The sequence below is a fragment of the Carassius carassius genome, chromosome 1, assembly GCF_963082965.1.
Source record: "Carassius carassius chromosome 1, fCarCar2.1, whole genome shotgun sequence".
Classification (NCBI taxonomy): domain Eukaryota; kingdom Metazoa; phylum Chordata; class Actinopteri; order Cypriniformes; family Cyprinidae; genus Carassius; species Carassius carassius.
In genome coordinates this window covers 32399818-32424247 of record NC_081755.1, presented here as the reverse complement: position 1 = coordinate 32424247, position 24430 = coordinate 32399818, and the positions used below count along the sequence as shown (strand labels likewise).

At 36.8% G+C, this 24430-nt stretch overlaps 1 protein-coding gene across 3 annotated transcripts; it reads left to right on the top strand.

Moving 5' to 3' along the window:
* The first annotated feature begins 488 nt into the window (after window positions 1-488).
* LOC132145598 (uncharacterized) lies at window positions 489-23684 on the top strand. 3 transcript variants are annotated; one of them, XM_059556742.1, is made up of 13 exons: window positions 489-692; window positions 8586-8672; window positions 8896-8967; window positions 19115-19174; window positions 19490-19597; window positions 19693-19816; window positions 20086-20106; window positions 20434-20472; window positions 21043-21093; window positions 21657-22363; window positions 22942-22981; window positions 23137-23160; window positions 23263-23684. In XM_059556742.1, the coding sequence occupies exons 2-10, from the start codon at window positions 8643-8645 to the stop codon at window positions 21791-21793; spliced, it is 642 nt and encodes a 213-aa protein (XP_059412725.1). In that variant the 5' UTR covers window positions 489-692; window positions 8586-8642; the 3' UTR covers window positions 21794-22363; window positions 22942-22981; window positions 23137-23160; window positions 23263-23684. The 3 variants fall into 3 exon arrangements, with proteins under 3 accessions (XP_059412725.1, XP_059412732.1, XP_059412718.1); XM_059556749.1 differs by lacking the exon at window positions 489-692 and having other exon boundaries at window positions 8314-8672; window positions 23267-23684; XM_059556735.1 differs by lacking the exon at window positions 489-692 and having other exon boundaries at window positions 8314-8672.
* Window positions 23685-24430: the final 746 nt, after the last annotated feature.

Genomic DNA, 24430 nt, shown 5'->3' with positions numbered 1-24430 from the left:
TTAGTTAATGGGATTGTGGTTGTAATTCATTTCGGACGGTTATTTAGTTGACATTTTAGAGATATCTAGTACATTTTTTTTAAATAAATGATTATTTCCATAATAATTAACTATGGGATTTGTAAAGACAAGATCATGAAGAACACTGAAGACTTTTAAATTTTTATTTTAATAAGCATGTTTGCGAGAGAAATCTCATGGACATGAACACTCCCTCAGTTATATATTGACTCATGGAATGACGCAATGGATCAGAAAAAGGCAAGCGCATGAAAGCCGGCAGGCCTACTTCTGTTTCGACTCATCGCAGTGCGCCAAACTTGTCGATATTCACAGTATCACGTGTCTTATTGCTTAAATGAAACATCCTCAGTTTTATTGGTGATACAGTCTCCTACAACAAATGGTATAGATGTGGAAGAGGGTGGGGACTTTATTCACTTGTCCATAAGCGACTGCACATAAACTTGTGGTTGGCCTATAAACAGTGGTGTACATCGCACGCTGAGCCCACGCTTACATGAGAGCATCGTTAGCTGCGTATAAACACTGTGAAATTCCAATTGGTCACTGTCTTCTGCTTCCTCTCTGGTTCCTCGGGGGATTTTAAACTCCTTGTAACACAAGGGGGCTTGCTGCTTGAAGACGCAAAAACGAAAGTATGTTGCAGACCAAGACAAGGCTGCTGAAAGGTAAGGAGTGTATTTGAGAGTGTGCTGTGAGATGCATGGTTTTCAAACCAAAACCTCCTTTTGCGATTTTATTATTATAAAATAGCATAATAAATACATTTATTTTATTCAGTTTGTTTTTAAATATGCATACAAAATATGCATTTATTAAATAGACATTTTGAGTAGACTGTTTTTTTTTACTGTTGCGAAATTGTCGTTGGTGACGGTATTGCATTGGCAGCTGAGGTTTTAGTGTCTCCGTCACATGCCATTTGCAAATTATCCACAGCTTTAGTGACGTACCCGTGTGCGAGTGCCATACGGACGCGTTTGGCAGCCCAAACGCTAGATTTTTTTGTGTGACGCGATGTTTTAAACCTGTCCTATTTAGGCTGTAGACATTTCTTCTCCGCGTAAGGAAAGTATTTCTGCTATAACACGTCACGCTACAGCCAGCAAATTTTTTTTTTTTACTAAATGTGATTTTTTTGCATGCTTAAATGGCATCTAACTTAACGAAATGTATCCATTACATGCCAGTTTTTCATATTCAGTTTTTCTGAATGACAAATTAACCACCCGAGTAAATTCTGACTTGAGTGTCTGCACGTTTAATCCTGTCAAACAGATTGTGAGCAGAAAATGAATGAGGTCGATTTGTGTTGAGTGAACGGGGCTTGAGACCTTTCCATCGGAGAGTCGACAAGTTTAACTAACAGATAACACTCCCTTACGAAAGGAAAATATATTTACCAATATATTTCTTAAAATATATTGTGATATATTGTAATATATTATTTTCCTTTTTATTTTCTAATATATTATATATTTGAATACATTGAATAATATATTGATGATACATATATTATATATTATATTGCAAAATATACAAATGATTGCCGCTTTCAATATATTGCAATATATTGGAAAAAATAAATATTAAATCCCATATATAAGAATATATGCCTAATATATTACATGATATTTTCCAATATACTGCAATATATTTTTGTTTCATAAGGGCTAGCACACAGTCTGTAGAACAGGATACAGTGTGAAATATGTCGATGACGGGTAGGCATGTGTAAATATGTATTAACAACAACCAGGGTCTCTTTTCAGTGAGGAACACATCTTTTGTTGTATTAATAAAATTAAACATTAAGCATTTAAAAAATGGCATGTAGTCTATTAGGCCTATACTAAAGTAATAGGCTAACAACATTAGTTTGAAGCCTACATTGTCTGCAGATTATAATTTTATCTTAATTAAAACATCATTCACAAACAGCTACATATCTGTCTGTGTTTAAATGAAGGTATAATGTGTGAAAGGTAAAGCAAGCAGGCAGGGATGTGGATCTACATGCAGGGTGTATACATACATACAGTATATACAGTGGGTACGGAAAGTATTCAGACCCCCTTAAATTTTTCACTCTTTGTTATATTGCAGCCATTCACTAAAATCATTTAAGTTAATTTTTCCCACATTAATGTACACACAGCACCCCATATTGACAGAAAAACACAGAATTGTTGACATTTGCAGATTTATTAAAAAAGAAAAACTGAAATATTACATGATCCTTAGGCCCTGTCCACACGGACACGGGTATTTTTATAACCGTGACTTTTTTTACGCGGTTCGGCCTTTCGTCCACATGAAAACGCAGTTTCAGGGCACCGATACCGAACGTTTTTTAAAACTACGGCCAGGGTGAGCATTTTCAGAAACGCCGGTTGCAGTGTTGTCGTGTGGACAGTATAACCGGGGTTTTTGCCTTGCGACGTCAGGGTGTGCGCCGTTATCCGCTGTGTTTGACGTCAGATTGTGCGCTGCTGACTGCTCCTGATTGGCCAAGGTGACTTTACGATTTGGGTTATATCGCCGCCTGCTGGTGTGGCATGCTCTTGACAGCGCTTGATAGCATGTTTTTGCATTTTCATGTGGACAGGATTTTTTTTTTAAACGCAGGAGGAAAAACTCCGGTTATAAAAATACCCGTGTCCGTGTGGACTAGGCCTTAGTATTCAGACCCTTTGCTGTGACACTCATATATTTAATTCAGGTGCTGTCCATTTCTTCTGATCATCCTTGAGATAGTTCTACACCTTCATTTGAGTCCAGCTGTGTTTGATTATACTGATTGGATTTGATTAGGAAAGCCACACACCTGTCTATATAATACCTTAGAGCTCACAGTGCATGTCAGAGCAAATGAGAATCATGAGGTCAAAGGAACTGCCTGAGGAGCTCAGAGACAGAATTGTGGCAAGGCATAGATCTGGCCAAGGTTACAAAAAGACACATGAAAGCCGGCATGGAGTTTGCTAAAAACACCTGAAGGACTCTGGTCTGATGAGACCAAGATAGAACTTTTTGGCCTTAATTGTAAGCAGTATGTGTGGAGAAAACCAGGCACTGCTCATCACCTGTCCAATACAGTCTCAACAGTGAAGCATGGTGGTGGCAGCATCATGCTGTGGGGGTGTTTTTCAGCTTCATGGACAGGACGACTGGTTGCAATCGAGAGAAAAATGAATACGGCCATTTATCCTGGACGAAAACCTTCTTCAGAGTGCTCAGGACCTCCGACTGGGCCGAATGTTCACCTTCCAACAAGTTTTTCTGTCAATATGGGGTGCTGTGTGTACATTAATGAGGAAAAAAAAAAAAGAATATAAATGATTTTAGCAAATGGGTGCAATATAACAAAGAGTGACAAATTTAAGGGGGTCTGAATACTTTCCAAACCCACTGTGTGTATGTATATGTATGTATGTATGTATATATATATATATATATATATATATATATATATATATATCAGTTGGGCAGGAAGAGGTTTTAGGTTGGGGTATGCTGTAGGCTATGCGTGGGACGAGGGTGGTTGGGTGGGTGTTATGTATGTATCTTATCATGCCTTGATTTAGAATTATTTAATTAGGACAGAAAGGTCAGACTTTGCTTAGAAAAACTTACTTAACAGAAATAATGTACAGTACAGAGCATAAAGTCATGGTGCAATGGAAAATAATTAATATTCTCCCATGAGCTTGGAGGACTGCATCCATACGTCTCAGCAATGACTCAAATAATTTATTAATAAAGTCATCTGGAATGGCAAATAAAGCATTTTTGCAGGACTCCCAGAGTTCATCAAGTTTCTTTGGTTTCATCTTCAATGCCTCCTCCTTTATCTTACCCCAGACATGCTCAATAATGTTCATGTCTGGTGACTGGGCTGACCAATCCTGGAGCACCTTGACCTTCTTTCAGGAACTTTGATGTGGAGGCTGAAGTATGAGAAGGAGCACCATCCTGCTGAAGAATTTGCCCTCTCTTGTGGTTTGGAATGTAAATGGGCAGCAAGAATGTCTTGATACCTCAGGCTGTTAATGTTGCCATCCACTCTGCAGATCTCTTACCCGCCCCCATACTGAATGTAACCCCAAACCATGATTTTTCCTCCACCGAACTTGACTGTTTTCTGTGTGAATCTTGGGTCCATGCAGGTTCCAATAGGTCTTCTGCAGTATTTACAACGATTGGGATGCAGTTTAATAGATGATTCATCGGAAAAATCAACCTTCTGCCATTTTTCCACAGTCCATCCTTCCTGCAAGCTGTGGGGCCTTGGCAAATGCAACACAATTTTTTAGTTGTCTTCTGTTTAATGCTGATTTCTGAGTTGCAGTTGAAAAAGGGCTGGCCCTGGACTGTTGAACCAACAAACAGTCCTCTCAAACAGTTGTCTTACAGGGTCTGTCTGACCTGGACCTGTCATGACCTTCACCAGTTTCTTCAAATCTTTTTCTTATCCTCTCCACTTGACGTTTAGATATATTATCTGAGGTAATAGATATGATATGATATAATAGATATGATAATAAATGAGGTCTGCCACCTCAGCAGAAGATTTGGTCTTCAGGCTCTTGATGATCAGCACTTTGGTCTGTGGTTGGTTGAATCTTTGGCATGCTGTCAGAGGTCAGGATGCATTTCAAATGAAGGTTGGGTGTGCTGGGGTTCTTCTTCTACACACCTGGGAATGTGTTAATTACAGTATTTGTCACAGGTGATGCTCTATAGTAACTCAGGGTAAAGGGTTATGGTTTTGCTTGAGCTATGAATAAAATCAAAAAATTATAGTATTTGTATTAACTTATTATTTTAGTACAGTGGTTTTCAACCTGTGGGCCGCTGGTATTGGTATTGCAGGTGGGCCGCCAATTACTATTATAATAAATAATAATATTGTTCATACATGTAAAAATGTCTAAGTCATAACATAACATAATTTCATATATAGAATTAAATAAGAAAAAAATTATATTAAACTGTAACTATGCTTCCACTATTCGAGCTCGCTGATTGGTTTAAGAATAAACCGCCAATTTATATTTTTGCTGCATATGCTACAGAACAACAGCAGTTGTTCCAAGTGGTGCCAGCCCGAGTTATTTTCTGTTCATTGCCAGTCCATTCAGTAAAGACAGTTAACCATCTAGCTTCTGAGTACTAAGTTATTAACCCAACAATGGCGGGGTCAGTTCATTTTTTTGCAGTGGGACGCGCAAACATATGTGTTTGGTTGTGTGGGCCGCGAGCTGAAAAAGGTTGGGAACCACTGTTTTAGTAGATAGAATAAGTACGTTTTGGACTAAATTAATTATTTTTTAAGCCCCATATCCCTGTAACTCGCAACACATAATCACATTATTTTCGTTATTTTCCTGCTTTAGCAAATTAACAAATATTCGTTGATGTGGTTGTTTTTTATTATACATATTGTTTTTAATATTAATATAATAAAAATGTGGTTGACGGAGTCATTTTTCTGGCTGAATTGGACTGGCAATTTGAAGCGATGGACTTCAGTGTGGCGTGGGATGCAGTATTCAGTTTAAGCATGTACTCAAGCCTTAAAGGGGTCATATGATGTGATTTCAAGTTTTCCTTTCTCTTTGGAGTGTTACAAGCTGTTCGTTAATAGATAAGATCCCTAAAGTTGCAAAGATTAAAGTATCAAACCCAAAGAGATATTCTATTAAATGTTAAGACTTGTCCATGCCACACTAAAACACCTAGTTAACACAAGCATGAATTCTGAGTATGGGTCACCATACTTGGCTGTATATCACATCGCTTTCACTTTCACTTTCACTTAAATGTTTAGGCAAAGAAAGAAGCATAACTTTAATTCTGGCTGTAGTATTGTTGCCTTCGCCATGTTGTGAAGATGCTGTGTGTTTCGTTGTGAAAGCAAAACTACTTTGTTTGGCCTTCCAAAATAGGACACAGCTAGTGACAAATGACAAACCATGGTTTACTGCAAAACTCAGACATCTACGGCAGGCCAAAGAAGATGCTAACTGGAAGGGGGACAAAGTGTTGTATAAACAGGCTAAATACACACTGGAAAAGGAGATCAGAGGGGCAACAAGGAATTACTCTGAAAAACTAAGGACTCAGTTCACTTCCAGTGATTCAGAATCAGTGTGGGAAGGTCTGAAAGTGATCACCAACTATGAAACACCATCCCCAGCACTATGGATAATTAACAACTGGCAGACGATCTGAATGAGTTTTACTGCAGGTTTGAACAAAACACCCCACATCTGCCCTGAACACCTCTCCACACAACCATTCACACCTCCTGCAACCCCCCTCTCCCCCACACCAGATCAGCAATCCAGATCAGCAAAGACGAGGTGTGCCAGGTTTTCCAGAAGCAGAAAAGGAACAAAGCACCAGGCCGAGATTGTGTTACACCAGTCTGTCTGAAATCTGTCTGACCAGCTGGCCCCCATCCTCACACTGATCTTCAACAGATCCCTGCAGCTGTGTGAAGTTCCTTCATGCTTCAAATGCTCCACCATCATCCCCATCCCAAAGAAACCCAAAAATGACAGGACTAAATGACTACAGGGCTGTGGCTCTGATGTCTTTGGTCATGAAGTAATTAGAAAAATTCATGCTGGCCCACCTGAAGGACATTACTGGACCCTTGCTGGATCCTCTTCAGTTTGCCTATGGAGCAAACAGGTCTGTGGATGACGCAGTCAACACAGGACTGCATTATTTGTTACAACATCTAGACAGACCAGGGACTTATGTGAGGATCCTGTTTGTGGACTTCAGGTTTGCCTTTAAGACTATGATTCCAAACCTTCTCCTGCCCAGACTAACTCTGAAGTGAAGTGAATCAACAGCTTCCTTACAGATAGGCAGCAGCTAGTGAGGCTGGGAAAACTCACATCCAGCACCGGTTCAATCAGCACTGGAGCTCCCCAGGGCTGTGTTCTCTCCCCACTGCTCTTCTCCCTGTACACCAACGACTGCACATCTAAAGACCCCTCTGTCAAGCTCCTAAAGTTTGCAGACGACACCACACTCATCGGCCTCATTCAGGACGGTGATGAGTCTGCCTACAGACATGAGGTTAAGGAGCTGGCTGTCTGATGCAGTCTTAACAACCTGGAGCTCAACACACTCAAAACTGTGGAGATGATCGTGGACTTCAGGATAAACGCCCCTGCTCTACACCCACTCACCATCATAAACAGAACTGTGACTGCAATGGAGTCATTCAGGTTCCTGGGCACCACTATCTCTCAGGACCTGAAGTGGGACATTCACATTGACTCCATTGGGAAAAAGGCCCAGCAGAGGCTGTACTTCCTTCGCCAGCTGAGGAAGTTCAACCTGCCACAGGATCTGCTGAAACAGTTCTACTCCGCCATCATTGAATCTGTCCTCTGCACTTCAATAACTGTCTGGTTCGGCTCAGCTACCAAATCTGACCTCAGAAGACTACAGAGGGTAGTCCGGACTGCTGGGCGAATCATTGGTACAACCCTTACAAACTCTCCAAGAACTTTACTCATCCAGAGTAAGCAAAAGGGCTGGCAAAATCACTCTGGACCCCCTCACATCCAGCACAGTCCCTATTTGAACTGTTGCTATCTGGTCGACACTACAGAGCTCTAAGCACCAGAACGACCTTCTATATTTGTTCTATTATTATTATTATAATTTTTTTGTGATAATTTATATTATCTGTGTTTTTTGATCTGTCACTGTCATTCTGTTACACTGTCAAAGCTTCTGTCATCAAAACAAATTCCTTGCATGTGTAAACATTCCTGGCAATAAAAGCTCATTCTGATTCTTATTCTGATTAAAAAAAAAAAAAAATTGGTTGAATAAAGTAATTTTTGTTCCTTTGTGTACAAACACTGCAGTATTCTTGTAGCATCATAAAATTAAGGTTGAACCACTGATGTTACATGGTCTATTATATCGATGTCCTTACTTTTCTAAGCCTTGAAATTGGTAGTTGCGTTGCTGTCTATGAGAGAGTCAGAGAGCTCTTGGAATGCATCAGCAATATCTTTAATTTGTGTTCTGAAGATGAACAAAGGTCTAATGGGTTTGGAATGACTTGAGGGTGAGTAATTAATGACAGAAAATTTTGGATGAACTATCCCTTTGAAGCGTAAATCTATGGAAGTCCATTGTTTTGTCTGTGTGTGTGTGTGTGTGTGTGTGCGTGTGTGCGTGCGTGTGTGTGTATGTGTGTGTGTGTGTGTGTGCTACACGTTTATTTAAGTAGATCCATTTGCCAGAATGACATAATAGACACAGTTCATTTGCCTGGATAAAGCAATAAACTAAACTTTTTTTGAGTCCATTACAGAATAAATTTATTGTGGATTATAGATTATCAAGGAACAGTGCAGACTAATGTATTTTTAAATATCTTGGTTTAATATCCAATTATGTTGTTTCTGAGCACTTGAAAAATATTGCTGTTATTATATAATAATATAATCCTTCACTGGTGTTGTCTTTTCTTAAATAATATCTCTTTCACTTGTGTGTTCCCTATGTTATACATCCAGCAAGGCAAAGTGCCGTGTCTTATGGAGCTAAACTCTGATGTTTAACAAAGCACCGTAATGAGTGGGAAAGTCTGGATATTGATCACTGTGAGTTATAATCAGTCTTTACTAATATATTAGTGGAGGTCCTTGGAAGAGGTGTTGTGTGGCTGCAGTTTATTTTTTATTGCACATTGTTAAAGATAGCCCAAACTGTTTTACTATTAGTAATCTACACACAATGTTTACATAATATGCTTAACATAAGATTAATTATTTCAGATGACAGTTGTCCAGATGTGGGACTTGATTTTTGGCATTTCTTTCATAGGCAGTTTCATTCATCACCCATGTTTACCATGTCCAGTCCAAGTGTATGCAACAAGACATTAAGGCACATCTGGTGAGTCTATCCTTCATTGTTTTTGTGATTTTTTGCACATATTGTCCCAACTAAATCTGAGGCTTGCTGCTTTTATCCTAAACATTTGTAAATCAAATTTGTAAACATTTGTATCTTAAACATTTTTAATTTGGGAAAGCATCCAGCAATGAAATGCTAATTTTAAGTGTTTTCTAAAAAAAAGAGGTTACTGCCATAATGTAAAGTCATGTTATATGTTCATAACAGCTAACATCTCACAATATGTAGCTGTGTTATCCTTCTTACAACTAAGTGTTTTATTTATTTATTTGATAGTGGGGAAAAATGTATTTTGCTCTGTTCTAATTCTATACGGGTCTAATAATTCTACACAGAATTCAGTACAATCTAAAAGTATCTTGGTTAACATGTCTTTATTACATATAAAAACATCAGCACAATTGGCATTTATTTTTCTGATTTTGTTGAAAATTGTTTATTCAGTTGAGGTTATTCTGGCAGGATATTTGTGTGAACTTGAGGAGAACTGGCTTCTATACATCTATAGAAGGGTAAAAAATGTAAACTAATTGAAAGAGTGGAAATGTGAAGTTAGTTCTGAGAAAAGCTTTAGCAAATTTTTTGTTATATTTTGAGTAGGGTAAACGTATCAAAATCTTCGATGAGATATTTTTAGTGCACAAGCTATTGGTTTCAGTACAGAAAGTTTTGTCAAAATAAAATATTGATCTCTTACACAATAATATTTAATTAGATTTTAAATGACAAAGTTATTTCAATTAGGATAAACATCATTGAATTCAAAAAGTCTGGCTGTGCTTAATGGGTACATTTTTGTTCCTTTTAAGCACACCCTTGTTCCCATTGAGCTCACATTTTGATTTAATAAAAAGTATTGTTTATTTTAAGGATATTTAAAGACATTTTTAAGAATAATTGTAACAAAAATAAAATACAAAAATAAAAATAAATTGAAGGTACAAAGTCAATCACAAAAAAAAAAACACAACAACAACACAAAATTCAAGCAACAAGGCATTCAAGTCGATCAGTTATATATTCATATTGATGTGCCATCTAAGCACATTGCAGCACCTAGACTACTCCATGTTTAGCTAAGTAACACATTCAAAAATCTAATTTGTTTAATGGGGATGAACGCAGAAACTTGCCTCATTATGAAACCTCTTTTTAAATGGATATCAACTTATCTATAGTCTCTTTAGCCTGGCATACACTACAGGATTTTTGCCCCGATTTTCCACTGCTTTACAGTCTGGAGAAGTTGATATTAGTTGCCAAAGGTCAGAGCCAGTCTGCAGATTTGAGTTGACAGAATCCATAGAAAATCAATTACTGACTTAACTTAAAGTGACAACCTTCAGTTAATATTTAAAGTCTGTTTATGAAGTATTTACATAGACGTTCAGTGTGGAAGAGCATAAAGAGAGCACACTGAACTTAATTGCAGCAGAAACAATCTTTTTTATAAATTTCATGTAGCCTACCATATTGATGACCCTGATTATGAGACAACCCCCCTTTCACAGATGTACCTTTTGGAAAAAGGCTTTTTGAAAACCAAATCTTGTTTTTTTTCTCCCTCTCATATTTTCATATTGCATATTTCTCCTAATTTAATTTTTGTTTTGAAAGTATGGTAAATACTGGTAAAATGTACCAACAATAATCACATTTAAAAATATACACTTTTTGATATACCATAAAAAGAACAAGTAGCCATTTGAATTATATAACATTTAGTACATCCATCTCAAAGTAGCAAACCAAAAATGTATTAACAGTAGAAGTTAAATCTTATTGTTCTATTCAAATCTGGGTACTGTCCCAAGAGACCCATGATAATTTATAAAAATATCATTTGGTCACATGCATAGTTTATTTGATGGTATTATAAGTCATTTACCAAAACATTTTAGCCCATTTTAGCCCATTTAGGCCCATTTTAGCTTAGTTTTTCTTATTGATGTCACACTGAAGTCTGATTTTCCTAGTAGTGCACTCTTTAAGCTCACCTTAAAATAATATAAAATCTTTTTTTAAAATTACAGAACTGTAAAACAACAGAACAGCAATAAACTGTCAGATTATAATATAATGAGTGTAAAAGTACAAGCCAGTAATTCCTGTGAAGTAGAATATTATCATAGCACACAATCTTATACAGCTAGTCAGCTTACTGTGTTCTGATACATCTGCGCTGAGTTGCTAAAACTTTTTTTTAGTTATAATTAGGTTATACTATGCAAAAGTCTGAACATTAATCTCTTAATTTTATAAATAAGTAGTGGAACTTATCCAAAATAAATACTTTAACATATATATAAAAATCTTTTTAGACAGCTTTCAAAATGGTTGCCAGACAGTGTGAACATACGGAGACCCATATCTCAGTGTGCAATGATCTGACTGACTTGAAATTATAGGAGGTATATAGTAACTGTTACGATCATGGATCATGGACATGGACTGTTCCTTTTGTGTTTCCCTATTTTGGTCATGTCCCGTTTCTTGTTTGGTTAATTGATTAATCGATTAATTAATTAATTCCCACATATTCTCCATTCCCCAGATTACCTCCCTTGTGTTTAAAACCCTGTCTGTTTAGCAGACATGGGGACTTGTGACTTGGTGACTTGGACTCGAGTCGACTCGAGTCGCTATTTTTATGACTTGTGACTTGACTTGACAAAAAATAAAATACTTGAGACTTGACTCGGACTTGGAAGTTAAAGACTCGGGACTTGACTTGACTTGAGACATGATGACTTGAATGACTTGAGTGTTAATCACATCATGTTTTCAGTTTGAATGTAAAATATATAAATTATTTTTTAAAATAAAATTGATTACTCAGCTGGAGCACAGGCTGAGAATCGCGTTGTCATGACTGGACCAGGACACTATCATCAGTCATGCCCTCTCTACCTTACGCACACCACGGCCACTTAGATCAGATATCACATCACATCAACATCTCAGCTTGAGGGGTACCGAGGGTCATCGCTTTTGTTGTCAATAATTCGCGCCTAAAAACGCGTGGAAATCGCTAGGCGCGCCGCTTTCTCCTTGTTTCCAAAGCGCTCGGGCAGTTACGCCCCTGAGGCGTCTGTCGTTGCTTAGCAACCATGACGCGCTCTCTCCATGAAGACGCGGGAATTTCAGCAAATGATAAATGGATTTGCATCACTAAAAATCGCTTGCAGTAGCTCTGCTACTAAATTTATTTCAAAATGGCAATCCATAGACAGCTATGATCAGCTGTTCCTTCATCTTGGCTGAGCTTTCAATGTTGTTAGGGGAAAGGATGAAGCTGATTGGTTGGTTCTTGTCACAAGACCTGCGGTGCGCTTGTGGCTCTCTGAAAAGTTGATATGTTTTTAACTCGATGCGGTGCGGACGCGATTGGAAAAAACGAGCGCGTCGCGACCACGTTGCTTCCATTATGAGCGTGCATACCGGTGGCGCATACATGGTGGGATAGGCCACATCGTGCTCAGCTTGCAGACAAGACTCTCTTGAATATTATATTTTGCAAGTGCAATACCTTGTAATAGAGGTAATGACTTACGGATATACTCTGAGAGAGAGAGAGTGTGTGTGTGTGTGTGTGTGAGAGAGAGAGAGAGAGAGAGAGAGAGAAAGAGAGAGAGAAACACACTCGTGCTTCACCTGATGAAGGAAACCCAAACTGATTCTGACTTCAATCACAACCCCAACATTCAGAAACTAATTGACAAAAATCTGAAGTATAATTATGATGAAAAATGAAAAAATGAATTTGAGCTCCAAACCAAACTCCAGTGTTATTCGGCCCTAAACAGAACCACAAAACTGGCAAATTACTTATCACTCAAGCAATTAAAAGAAAGACAAATCCTTTCAAAATATCGACTCAGTGATCATGATTTGGAAATAGAGATTGGTAGACATAAAAGATCCTGGCTACCGAGAGAAGAGAGACTGTGCAAACACTGTGAGCTGAATCAAACAGAGGATGAGAAACACTTCCTTCTGGTCTGTCCCAAATACAGCACTACAAGAGAAACATTCTTCTCACAGTTTGAAGCTTTGAATCCTTCATTCTTGTCTCTAAATGACTCAGAGAAACTTCTCTATATACTTGGAGAGAATGAGACGGCAGTCACAATAGCTGCTAAATATTTATACACACCATACGAAAGGGATCATTTATTGTATTCAGCTGTTTTATTTGATATTCTTAATTTTATATATTTACTATTATTAATATTAGAAATAGTATCTGCTGTTGCTATTTTTATTGTATTGTATTTTATTGTTATCATTTTATATTTTATTCTGTATCTAAATGCTTTGGCAATACTGTAACTCAAATGGCATGCCAATAAAGCAACTTGAACTTGAACTTGAGAGAGAGAGAGAGAGAGAGAGAGAGAGAGAGAGAGAGAGAGAGGAGAAGTGTAAGAAAGTTTAATGTTGTATGTAAACTGTGTTTGAGGGGAAGTTGTGGCCTAATGGTTAGAGAGTCGGACTCCCAATTGAAGGGTTTTGAGTTTGAGTCTCGGGCTGGCAGGAATTGTAGGTGGGGGGAGTGCATGTACAGTTCTCTCTCCACCTCAGTACCACGACTTAGGTTCCCTTGAGCAAGGCACTGAACCCCCAACTGCTCCCGGCACTGCAGCATAAATGGCTGCCCACTGCTCCGGGTGTGTGTTCACAGTGTGTGTGTGTGTTCACTGCTCTGTGTGTGTGCACTTTGGATGGGTTAAATGCAGAGCACGAATTCTGAGTATGGGTCACCATCCTTGGCCGAATGTCATGTCACGTCACGTCACATCGTTAGAGAGAGAGGTGTTCAGAGAGGAGTCTGTTGGATGTTTAGCTGTTTTTTGTTTTATGGACTCAATGTTGAAAATGTAAAACATTTCAAACACTGTTGGCAGAAGTGAAAAATAAATAATTTTATGAAGTTACAATTTTGTTTGATTCCATGATGTATTTTACTGAACATGAGTATTTACAATGCGAATCCAAATTATTTAAATTTACTGACAGTTACTTATATCTTGTCTTTTAACTTTGTTAAGATCAGATTCTGCAGGTAAAATTACAATAATAAGGTGACTTGACTTGGACTTGACTTGACTTACTACAGGACTTGACTTGACTTGACTTGACATAACTTGTGACTTGACTTGCCCAAGAAAAAAATACTCGGGACTTACTTGAGACTTGAAGGTTAAGACTTGAGACTTACTTGAGACTTGCACATGTGTGACTTGGTCCCATCTCTGCTGTTTAGTTCCTCCTTGTCCGCGATTATCAATGTTACCTCTGATGATGTTATCGATGTTCATTAAACTCCTCTTTTGATTTATACCCTCCTCGTGCGTTATGATTCACACGCCAGCAGCACACAGTCTGTAACAGAATCGCGGACCGAACAGTTAGTTTAGCGTCCTTTTTCTTTCCTTTTTTGTTTTGTTTTGTTTTCCCCCCTCTCGTAATGGCTATCCCAGCAGTCCAACTCCTGTGCCTGGAGCAACTGGACCGTTCACTGTAGGACCACACCAGGGACTTTATCGATCTGGCGTGCCTTACCAACTTCCCAGACCGCTCACTCTGTAATTTTTATTACACCGGCCTGAGCGAGTAGTGTAAGGCACGTCTACCAGCGAACGGTCCCAGAGAGGATTTCGCCGCTTTTGTGGAGTGGGTGCTGGAGAATAATGAATCCCCATTCACCGTTGGCCCCGCTGAAGAGGATATTTCCAGCCCCACTCCCGAACCAGAGACCAGCCAGCCACCATCCAGCTGCATGGAGCAACTGCCTGAGCCCACCATGACGGAGCCCATCGTCGCCATGGAGCCTAAACGTCTAGCAGCGTCTGACCAGGTGTGTGAGCCTGCAACACCGTGCGTCGTGGGATTGCTGGTGAGCATCGAGGGAGTGGGGGAGAGTCCTGCCCACACTCCTGTGACTGAAGGTGAGTTGCATGTGGTTTCTGGATATTTTGAGGAACTTATAGACGTCTTCAAGATGGATTTAATTGACTGGTTTGGGGAGGTAAGCCCTGAATCTCCTGTTTCTCCGCTGGTTCCGCCCAGCCCTAAATCTCCTGTTCACCGCGGGACTTCCAGTCTCTAGCTCCCTCTTGGCGTGAGGATTCCCTGTCTCCGCCTCCAGCCTCCGAGCCCTGGACTTCACCTCAGTCCTTCGACCCAGCGGCTTCACCTTGGCACCTAGCTCCCTCGTCTCCACCATGGCCTGTCATCCCACCTGCTCCACCGGGCTCCCTCGTCCCTCTGGCTCCGCCTTGGTCAGTCGTCGACCATCCGCCGCCTCGGGACTCCACTCCTCTGGCTTCACCTCGTCAAGAACGAGCTCGGCAAAATCCGGACTCTAACCTAATCAATCGCGTTACAAGCTAGTTTTCCGTGCCCAAAACTTTACTGCCTACACCATTGAAGCCGTTATTCACATGTGTCGTATTTAACCTTATGTGTCGATGGAGGGCGGAGCTACAGTAGATTTGTACTTAGTAATAGACACTCATAATCTTGTTTTCCATTTGCATTAAGATTATTTTTATTACCAGACTGGCATATAATTTTACTTAAGTAAAATGCACTTAATTTAGATCCCCCAGGAAACAAGACTAAGTATCTTATATCATTTTCTTATATAGAGAATCAATCTTTATTTTATTTTATTTTTTATATATATTTATACTTGAAAAAAACAAACACTTAGTACACTGTAAAACCCGACAAGTTAACTTAACTCAAACCGTTTGAGTAAACAGATTGCCTTGATTTAAACCATGTAAGTTTTGAAACTTTGCATTCAAGTAATTAAGTGATTAACTAAGTGCTGATTGAGAATTAGTGATGAACAGCTGCTGTTAACAAACAGAATAACTGAAGAAAAGAGAAACAAGAACTACTACAACTGACTTCAGACACAGCCTTAGATGAAATCAACTGAAATAAAATACATGAAATCTCTCAAGATCTGATTAAACAACCCCACAAACAGCATCACAAGCTCCACTTATTAATAACCAGACTGACTTTATTTCTGTCAGACGTCTACAGAAGATCTTATTGAGAATGAACTAAGGTTTAGATGTTGATTTATTGTTTCATTTGAAGTAACCATGTTAGAGATCAGTGTTTGCTTTAGTTGGGCTCTTGACCCTTGACTTCTCTTTTAGTCTTTTCTCTGGCTGTTATAACTGTGTGTTTCTAAAACACATTTGTTGTAACTCAAAAGCCCAGAAGAAATGCCATCAGGTGCTAACCTGTACCTAGGTGTAGGTTGTTATACTTTATATTGGTGATGATAATCATCAATTATTGAACTGTACGGAGTCTAATCGCCGATGAATTAGGTGTTGTCTAATTTGATTGATTATAGTAAATGGATAATAAGAGCCAGTGGTTCTGTGATAATCAGATAATACAAAGACTTTCCAAACAGTTTGGACTTCTATGGTGTCAATTAGTCACACACAGACATCAATAATCAGCATATGAACCTCAACAATGGTGACCATAAAAAAAAAAATGCTGCAGAGCATGCTGGGAGCCATGGAAGAGTTTTGTAATACAATAGTACCCAGCATGCATTGCAGCATGTTTTTTTTCGTCACCATTGTAGAGGTTCATATTCTGATTATTAATGTCTGTGTTTGACCAACTACTGGCATAGAAGAAAAATGTATGTGTACAAAATGTTTAGAAAGTCATTTTTATATTAACTGATTATCACAGAACCACTGGCTCTTAGTGTCATTTTTTTACTAGAACAACTTCTACAAATTACACTACACCTGCGTCATCAAAGATTAGACTCAAAGATTAGACTCCGTACGGGTCAATAATTGTGAATAATAATAATGAATAATTATCATCACCAATATAAAGTATAACAACCTACACCTAGGTACAGGTTAACACCTGATGGCATTTCTTCTGGGCTTTTGAATTACAACAAATGTGTTTTAGAAACAGCCAGAGAAAAGACTAAGACAGAAGTCAAGGGTCAAGAGCCCAACTAATACAAACACTGATCTCTAACATGGTTACTTCAAATGAAACAATAAATCACCATCTAAACCTTAGTTCATTCTCAATAAGATCTTCTGTAGACGTCTGACAGAAATAAAGTCAGTCTGGTTATTAATAAGTGCAGTGATGCTGTTTGTGGGGTTGTTTAATCAGATCTTGAGAGATTTCATGTATTTTATTTCAGTTGATTTCATCTAAGGCTGTGTCTGAAGTCAGTTGTAGTATTTCTTGTGTTTCTCTTTTCTTCTGTGATTCTGTTTGTTAACAGCAGCTGTTCATCACTAATGTTCAATCAGCACTTAGTTAATCTTAATTGCAATGTATATCTTCTTTCAGTGAACTCAACTGAATAAAGTTCAGAGTACTCATAACTGTTAGTTTTTTCAACTTAAATGGTTTAAGGCAATCGGTTTCCTCAAACGGTTTGAGTTAACATAACTTAAAGATATCTGTTTACTCAAACGGTTTGAGTTAACATAACTTGTCAGGTTTGAGTGAGGCTGTGTCTGAAGTCAGCTGTATTTCCTTTCTCTCTTTTCTTCAGTGATTCTGTTTGTTAACAGCAGCTGTTCATCACTAAAGCTCAATTATCACTCAATTAATCACTTAATTACTTAATTGCAATGTATATCTTCTTTCAGTGAACTCAACTGAATTAAGTTCAAAGTACTCATAACTGTGAGTTTTTTCAACTTAAACGGTTTAAGGCAATCGGTTTCCTCAAATGGTTTGAGTTAACATAACTTAAGGATATCTGTTTACTCAAACCGTTTGAGTTAAGTTTACTTGTCGGGTATTACAGTCAAGGCAATCGGTTTACTCAAACGGTTTGAGTTAAGTTAACTTGTCGGGTTTTACAGTGAGCATTTTTTCCAGTGTGCATCAATGAATTGTTTAAAAAGGGGGAGGAGACTGAAAAAAACTCTGGGTTTATCGAATAAAACCTGCTCCTGACCAGGTTAGGTTCATAGAGTAAGTTACCATGGTAACTGACTCTGAGTATAAGTAAGCTCTCTTTCAGAAACGGGCTTGACTTACCCTGCTTTCTCAGGTTTGACAAACCCTCCATTCTGAAACAGAAAACCTAGAGTTCCCCTCATTTCAGGGTTAACATACTCAGAGTTTTCACTTAACCTCCTTTGTGAAGTAGGCCCCAGGTCAAATGTTTTTGTGCAATGACCACTTAAGTGTAAAACTGTGTCTCTGACAACCAGTTTCCTATAATGTGCTCAGCATACAAAGTTATTACATTTAAGTTTAATTCTAATCTGACTCCATTTTTAGTAGGACCTCGACTTTAGGTTGAAAGGCAAATTGGTTGTTTGTCTGTCTCTAATTATTATTATTATTATTATTATTATTATTATTACATTTGATTATTCTAGTTAACTCTTTACTCATTCATTATAATCTGTGTCGCTCAGGGTGTATCATGCATGTGCATGTACCCCACGATCAAAACCTCTCGAGTCTGATCGTTATTCAGAGGTCATGACTAACTATTTAATAGGTCGTCTATGCATACTGTGGGCTAATTCTGGCTACAGAAGCTCCCTGACCCTTTTGCTTCAATTCTTTAAATACAAAACTAAAATAAAACATCCCCCAAAGGAGGCATGTACAAACGAACAGAGGGTAATTTACATGGAAGACCCTGGGAAAGGGCACACCCATTACAGTAAACAAAATATCTCTTAACTCATAGGATCTGTAATATTTTAATCTACTTTTGTAATATTGAGACCATTGTATCAGTTGCAATGAGACATTTCAAATGATACCAGACAGGACTGTTAGTTCACTTGTATTGGCATTTTCATGTAATCATTTTGAGCAGACTGAGTAGAAGGAAGCATGGGTGAAGGGATTTAAAAAGAAACTAATGGACAGAAGGTAAGGAAGTCTCCTGCAGCTCCACTTTGTGGCATGTCTCGAAGATGCCCCTGTATGTTTCTATTGTCTGTTTCTCAGGAAATCAATCTTTCATCCTTACAATGCTGAATAGGACTTTGGAATAAAGTGCTACCATTTTGACTGTACATGATCCCCTAAATATGTACATATTGTATATTCTCTTAAATGCACATAGGATGAGCAGTTGTTGAAAGAGCACATGTTTCAGATGAAGGTGTTCTCACCTGAAATGAAGGTAAGAGCAAAGAACATAAGGGGACTTTTATTTACTTTATTTAACTTTATTTACTTTTAATATTATTATAAGCAGTAGTTGTATATTGTGTGTTATTATAAGAAGTATTAGCTTGTTTAAATGTTTCTTGTTATTCCAAATGTATTGTACAGAAAACATAACAAGAGTATATTAACTTTAGCCAGAAAACTGTAATTTCTCTTGTCAGTTTATACTGATTTATATGGATTTTAGTTTGAATAACTGAGTTTAATAATTATTTATATAGTTATGTCATGGTTATTTGTCACATTATTTTCCTGACTATTTTTCCAGGAACATGCGCTTCTATCAGTAATAAATACTCTGTGTTCATACTGGATAAATAATAAGGGTAATGAACAATTAAGAGTTGTAGATACTTTTCGCATAATGCTGACGGATGTGAGTATGCTGCTTACTCTACCATATTCTATCATTCTGTTTCAAATATCAAAATGATTTAGTTACATTCAATGTTTCCCTATTTCTTTCTATAGCTAGATAAAAAATTTGAAGTCTTTTGTGCAAATCTCAACTGCACGGATGCTTACACAGTACGCAACATTGACACAGCCACTTTTGGAAAAATGTATAGAAATTCTTGCAATGGATCTGTATCAGGTATAGTAGACATATAACCTCTCATCATTTATCCTTTTCCTTTAGTCTTGCTCTTCCTTAATTTATATACTATATAATATAATATGAACAATGGCCACCATAAATCTCGAGCTAGACAACACTTATTTGTAGCTGAATGCATAGAATTAGCCAGAATATTTATAAAACAAACAAGCTAAATTGCATGATCTGGATATATAGAATGTTATGAATAATACATTTTTGAAAATGCCCATTTAGCTCACTTTCTCTCTTTTTTCTCTACTTAGACCTGAAGTGTCCATCAAAGAGTAAGTTATTTTACATTGTCTCACTCACAGTATATCCATGATGAACTTTTTCGTCTACTCTTTGTAAAAAAATAAAAAATAAAATAAAAAACTCAGTAAGCAGACGAAAAGGAAACCATTAACTTGTTTAAGCAATAGCTGATTATTTTGCACACACACACACATATTAAAACTGTGCTTTTAAAATGTCTGGATGTTTCCAGTAGCTCTGAAACTGATTTCTTTAGCTCACACAGTATCACACGTTAATCTCTGTACTACAGAAATTGTTGAATTATTATGCTGAAACCTTTTGGAAAATATCATGTTTTCATCAATATCACACAGGCGCACCTTTAACAACGATCAGCCCAACTCCTGAATCCAGTAAGATAACTCAGTTTCTTATTTCACATCTCAAACACAGATTTTTTTAACTGCCATTCACAAGTATTTAAATTAAAAACAGATAATTAGTTCATGTACATTAAAATAACTATTTATAAAATGATTAACATCAAAGTTTCATGTCAGATCTAACTATCTAAAAGTACATGAAAGAAACATCATGCCCTACTAAACAAATCGAATTATTAAAAAGCGACAACAAACAAAGTATCTCGCTTTGACAAGAATGTCTTTTTTTCTTTTTTTACTTACTGAAGTAGATGTGAAACTGAAGATAATGGAAGGGAAGAGAAAACCATCATATTCAAAGTTTTGCCCATACAGTATATCCCCTTTCTGAGCACATGCACGGTTTTATACTGTAGCTAAGTGTAATATAATCTGTTTTCTAATTAATCAGGCACAACAGTCCATTTAATCACCACAGATCATGAAAGTTCAATATTGTATGGTGTTTCATATTCACATCAACACAGAGTACAGCACAGATAAGATCTGCCATGTTAATCAGAGTTTTTTGACATTAAACCAAATGTTCTAATCACATAGGTATAACATCTTTAACAACATTGGTCAGCCCAAAAATCACTGCTCCTGAAAGTAAGGATCCCATTAATCTTCTTGGATTACATACATACGAGTATTTGCATGTAATACACTGAGCATTAAAGGCTTACTCCACCCCAAAATGAAAATGTTGCCATTAATCACTTACCCACATGTCGTTCCAAACACGTAAAAGCTTTGTTCATCTTCGGAACACAATTTAAGATATTTTGGATGAAAACAGGGAGCCTTGTGACTGTCCCATAGACTGCCAAGTAAGTAACACTGTCAAGGTTCAGATAAGTATGAAAGATTTTACTTGGAAGTCTAAGGGACAGTCTCAAGTTTTCATCCAAAATATGTTAAATTGAGTTCCGAAGACGTACGGAAATTTTATGTGTTTGGAACGACATGTGGGTAAGTGATTAATGGCAACATTTTCATTTTGGCGTGGAGGATCACATTCCTTTAAATTCAGTTAATAAAACCAACAGAAATTTAACAGGAGATTTGTATGGGGACATCAGATTTATATGGCCTGCTTTTACTGTGTGTGTGTGTGTGTGTGTGTGTGTGTGTTTGTTCATTTTTTAATATGAGTCTGCAATATTTTGTAGATGTGACCGCAGATCCATCGGCACATACAGAACTCATCAGTAAGTTTGTCTCTTGTGAGAGCAGCTTCATCTGTGATGAGCAGCATAAAACCTTCAGCATACACTCATCTGACATATTGTGCATTCAGAAAGTTTGATATTTGCACAATTCTCATTTGTTTGTGAAATACTAATTCAGAAAATAATTGAATAAGTAAACCCAAAATGTATTTGTCTTTCTATACATACCAGGCTGCACCTAATGAAGTCACCACAGCTTGTGTATTGCCACAAATTACTTATTTTACTAAAATAGCCATTTACTAATTACTAATAATTTTATGCATAGCTACTAATGGTTTTGTTAAATAAAAAATGAATATGATTTATTTCAGCATAATCTTTAATATCACAAGCCATTTTTTTTTAATGAATACCATATAAGCAATTATCTTTAAGTTGACACTGGCTGCTAGATCTCATGTTTTTGTACGGTTTTCCCTTTTATTACAGATAAAGGTGACGATCAGTTGGGTAAGTGTCAGATCTGTGGGTCTTTCTGACCAGTTATTTTTTGCTTTCAAGTCTTCTCTCTTCCAAATAAATCTATGAAAACTGACATTTTTTTCTTTCTTCAAGCTACCATTAAAACATGTTCTGGACTCCTTGTTGTGTCATTTCTGCTGAATATTGTTTTACTCTTGAAGGTGTTTCACATGCACAGGAAGGTAAGATTGTCTAATCATTGATTTGATTTGTGAGTTTGTATAAAATTAAAACAAGTTATTTTGTATTTGGGTAAGGGGGCATGGTTTAACTTCAAATCAATTCTTCTGGCTAAAATACGAGTTATCTATCATATCATAATATTGCTTTCTCCATGAAAAATACTTTTGTCGGAGTAAGAAGAGGATTATGCACAGATCAAGCACGGTTTAAATGTTAAAACAGCCCAAAACTAATTTTAATGTAAGAGGATAACACGGGATGGACATTTTCACAGGAGGAAACATTATTATTGATTATAGATTTTTTATTTATTACAGATTAATTATTTAAAATTTAAATTAAATGAAAATCCTTAATTTGCTCACATGGCAATCTTTAATGGTATTATTTTAAGTTTTAAAACAAAAACGTTTATTTTGGATGCGATTAATCGCTTGACAGTACTATTTTACGTTATATTTTGAACCTTTGTTAATGAAACCAATCAAGTTCTCTCTAATGAGAGCAGCTTCATCAGTATTTCAGTTCTTCAGTATACATTCAGTGATGGCTTTCATTTTTCTTTCCTTTTTTTCAGTCAAAAACATCCAGAGAGATGACACACTTGGAGTTGAGAGGTAAACATCTGATTTAGGTAACACCATTTTTGTAGATTATGGAAAAGGCTTCAGATGAGAAGGATATATACTTTTACAGTATGTCCAGTCTTGGACATTCATGTATACATGACAAAAATGTTTACATTATTCTTCTTTCTCCTTTTTACTTGCAGGAAATTAATAATTTTAGCACTTTGGTAAGCTGTTTTTTTTTGTCACTCGCCTATTTTTTTAATCATAAAGTTTCTGTATTTATTCTTTTATAAACTTCTAATCTAATCTTTTTTTTCTTTTTCAAGTCAGTCACCTGTTTACGTGTTTCTCCAGCTACTTAGTCATTCTCCAGTCATCTCTTACTGCATCCACACTCTCTATGCTATACAAGGCACAGTTCTGTTTTTAAATCGGTGACTGACAATATGACTGACATTCACACAGCTTGTGTATTTTTCAGATTTTAATGGCAATTATCTTAAATGTGCCTCTGTAACTGTTAGCCATCATATATCAGGTACTCCTGTTCATGGTTTTCTGACCTAGAATGATGTGGAATAAAATGGTCTGTCTGTCTAGCCCACAGATGTTTTAAGAAATACTTTAAATATACCATAATTCCCAATAGAAGAAACCCTCTCTTTTTAACACTTTATTTTATTCAGCTTGGTATTTATTATCAGTTTTTATTTGATCTACTTACACATCCCCAGTTCTTTTTGTTGTATTGATATATATATATATATATATATATATATATATATATATATATATATATATATATATATATATATATATATATATATATATACTTTTTTTTTTTTCACAAAAAAATTATAACTATTGCGAAAATTATTGGGGGAAAAGAATATATCCGCTTTCGCATTCAGGTCTTGAATGGTTGTGCCAGATGGGAACAAAAAGTATTTACAGACAAATTACAGCTGCAAAAAAGTAATATATCCTGTTTTCAGGAGTTTATATTTTGTGTTGTTTATTTTATACAATATCTTTCTATGTTTATATTTTGCAATGTTTGCGTGTAAGAGAGGACATGCATAATATATTTCTGGGTATCTCAGAAGTCAGAATGTAAATTTTATGTTAATGATCTTTGTGCCATTGTGTAAAATTGACAATTGTTTTCTGTCTCATGTAATCCATGTGTATCTTAGACCTAATTAAATGTCACTAAAAAGTTGGACAGTCATTTTCATCATTTTGTGTCTTCCTTACCAAGAAGTAGGCCTAGTATGTGCTCCCTTCTATATATATATATTTTTTGTATTATCTTCTATTTAATTAAATCAGGCACCTGTCACATCTAGAACGGCACATACACATTTTCTTGCATCATTTCTTTCTCCTTTGAGGAGTGAAGCCGTCGTCGGTCTAAGCAAGGTACTTTTATTTTAAAATCTACAACAAAGGCTGTTCTTGCAGCAGAGGATTCCATTCTAAAGAGTAATAATA

Coding starts and splice junctions, on each gene's coding strand:
- LOC132145598 (XM_059556742.1), top strand. CDS start 8,643: ATGAGTGGGAAAGTCTGGATATTGATCACT. Junction 20,473..21,042: donor CAGCCCAACTCCTGAATCCA/GTAAGATAACTC, acceptor CTAATCACATAG/GTATAACATCTTTAACAACA. Junction 21,094..21,656: donor AAAAATCACTGCTCCTGAAA/GTAAGGATCCCA, acceptor AATATTTTGTAG/ATGTGACCGCAGATCCATCG.